This window comes from Corvus brachyrhynchos, unplaced genomic scaffold (genome assembly GCF_000691975.1).
Source record: "Corvus brachyrhynchos isolate BGI_N302 unplaced genomic scaffold, ASM69197v1 scaffold30, whole genome shotgun sequence".
Classification (NCBI taxonomy): domain Eukaryota; kingdom Metazoa; phylum Chordata; class Aves; order Passeriformes; family Corvidae; genus Corvus; species Corvus brachyrhynchos.
In genome coordinates, this window is record NW_008235742.1 from 618,868 (window position 1) to 620,640 (window position 1,773).

A 1,773-nucleotide genomic window follows, 5' to 3' on the forward strand; every position below is an offset into this window, starting at 1 on the left:
CACTACGGGGGTTCGATGCGGAAGGAGAGCAGCTTCTCGGAGTGGAGGTTGTTGAGGGTGCGCAGGTCCGGCAGCTTCAGCAGCAGTTTGGTGAAGCGCGAGGTCTCAGCCGGGCGCGTCTTCAGCACAAGGGCGCGCAGGGCCCGCAGCAGCGTCTCCTGCAGCTGCTCCACTGATGCTGTGTCCTCCATGCCTGAGCGGTCTGTGGGGGACAGGGGGTCAGTAGCAGGGGAGGACACACCCTAGTTCTACCCCCAAAATCCCCTGATCCCACCTCAGCATCTGATCCCGCTCTAATCCCCTCACTGAACCTCCTGGTGTGCCCCGGTATCACCTCAATGCCACCCCAGAATCACCCCAGTCCCACCTCTGAATGCCCCAAACACCCCATGAACCCCCTGATTCCAGTCCCAAACCCCTCAATCTCCCACCAAAACCCCCTGAATCCCATGCCCACCTGCCGAGACAAGGACGACGGCAGTGAAGAGCCCCAGCTCCTCGTCACTGAGCTCGAGGGCGCTGAGCTTCTCGCTGAAGTCGAACATGGCCCCAAGCAGGTCTCCCATGCCCATGGCCCACAGCTCCTCCAGTCCGTACCGTGTGCGGCTCATGAACGTCACCGTCTGCTCCTTCACGTCGAACAGCGACGCGAAGCGAACCATCAGCACCTGTGGGCAGGGGGCAGGATATGGGACGGGGCACCAGGCTGCGCCACGGGCACTGCGCTTCATGCCAGGCACATCCATCTCCATGCCACGGCTCCCAAATGTGGGGCACTGCTGTGCCGTGGGGCACTGCTGTGCCATGGGGCACCAGACAATGCCATGGGCTCCGTGATCCATGCTGTGGCTACCAGATGTGGAGTACCATACCATGGGCACTGTGTGATGCCAGGGGCACTGTATTTCATGCCACGGCTCCCAAATGTGGGGCATTACAATATCATGGGACACCAGGCAGTCCCGTGAGGCTTTGTGCCAGTCCATGTTTCCCAAATGTGGGGTACCATGCCATGCTAGGGGCATCGTGCTCCATGCCACAGCTCCTAAAAGTGTGGCACTGCAGTGCCAGGGGGCATTATTTAATGCCAGGAGCACTGTGCTGCATTCACAACTCCTGTTTGTGGAGCACTGCAGTGCTGCAGGGCTCCATGCCAGTCCACAGGGCACGGTGCCATGACAGGGACACTGTGTTCTGTGCCACAGATCCCAAATATGGGGCATTGCAGTGATGTGAGGCACCAGGCGATGCCATGGGCACCATGGAGCACCACGCAGTACCACATTCCATGGTCCCTGGCTCCCAAACGTGGGGTACTACAATGCCATGGGACTCCTGCCACGTTCAGGGCCCCTGTTCCCATTCTTTGGGGCTCCATGCCAGTCCATGGAGTACCATGCAATGCCATGGGGCACCAGGCAATGCCATGGGGCATCCTGTCAGTCTATGGGGCACCATGCAATGCCATGGGGCACCATGCCCTCCATCGAGCCCTCGCCATTCCAGGACGTACCTCAAAGGTGCCAGCCTTGAGCAGGGTGACCTGGTCATGCTGTGAGAGTGCCTGGAAGCCGGGAATGTGCTTGGCGAACTCGACAACCTCGCGGACGGCGGGGGTGAAGCTGAGGGAAAAAACCTCCCAGATCTCCTGCACGGAGCGCCCGCTGCGGCCGGGCACGTGGCTGTTCATGGGGCACGCCTGCGGGTGACCAGGGGTCAGCGGGCACCGGGGGCTCCCCCGGGCTCTGCGGGGCTCCCCCGGCCCCGCCGCCA

At 61.7% G+C, this 1,773-nt stretch overlaps 1 protein-coding gene across 1 annotated transcript; it reads right to left on the reverse strand.

Moving 5' to 3' along the window:
- Positions 1 to 2: 2 nt before the first annotated feature.
- On the reverse strand, positions 3 to 1,767 carry NR1D1 (nuclear receptor subfamily 1 group D member 1). The gene is made up of 3 exons (XM_017745551.1): positions 1,514 to 1,767; positions 458 to 668; positions 3 to 202 (listed from the first exon to the last, which is right to left on the reverse strand). The coding sequence occupies exons 1-3, from the start codon at positions 1,688 to 1,690 to the stop codon at positions 3 to 5; spliced, it is 588 nt and encodes a 195-aa protein (XP_017601040.1). The 5' UTR covers positions 1,691 to 1,767.
- Between the last annotated feature and the right edge of the window lie 6 nt (positions 1,768 to 1,773).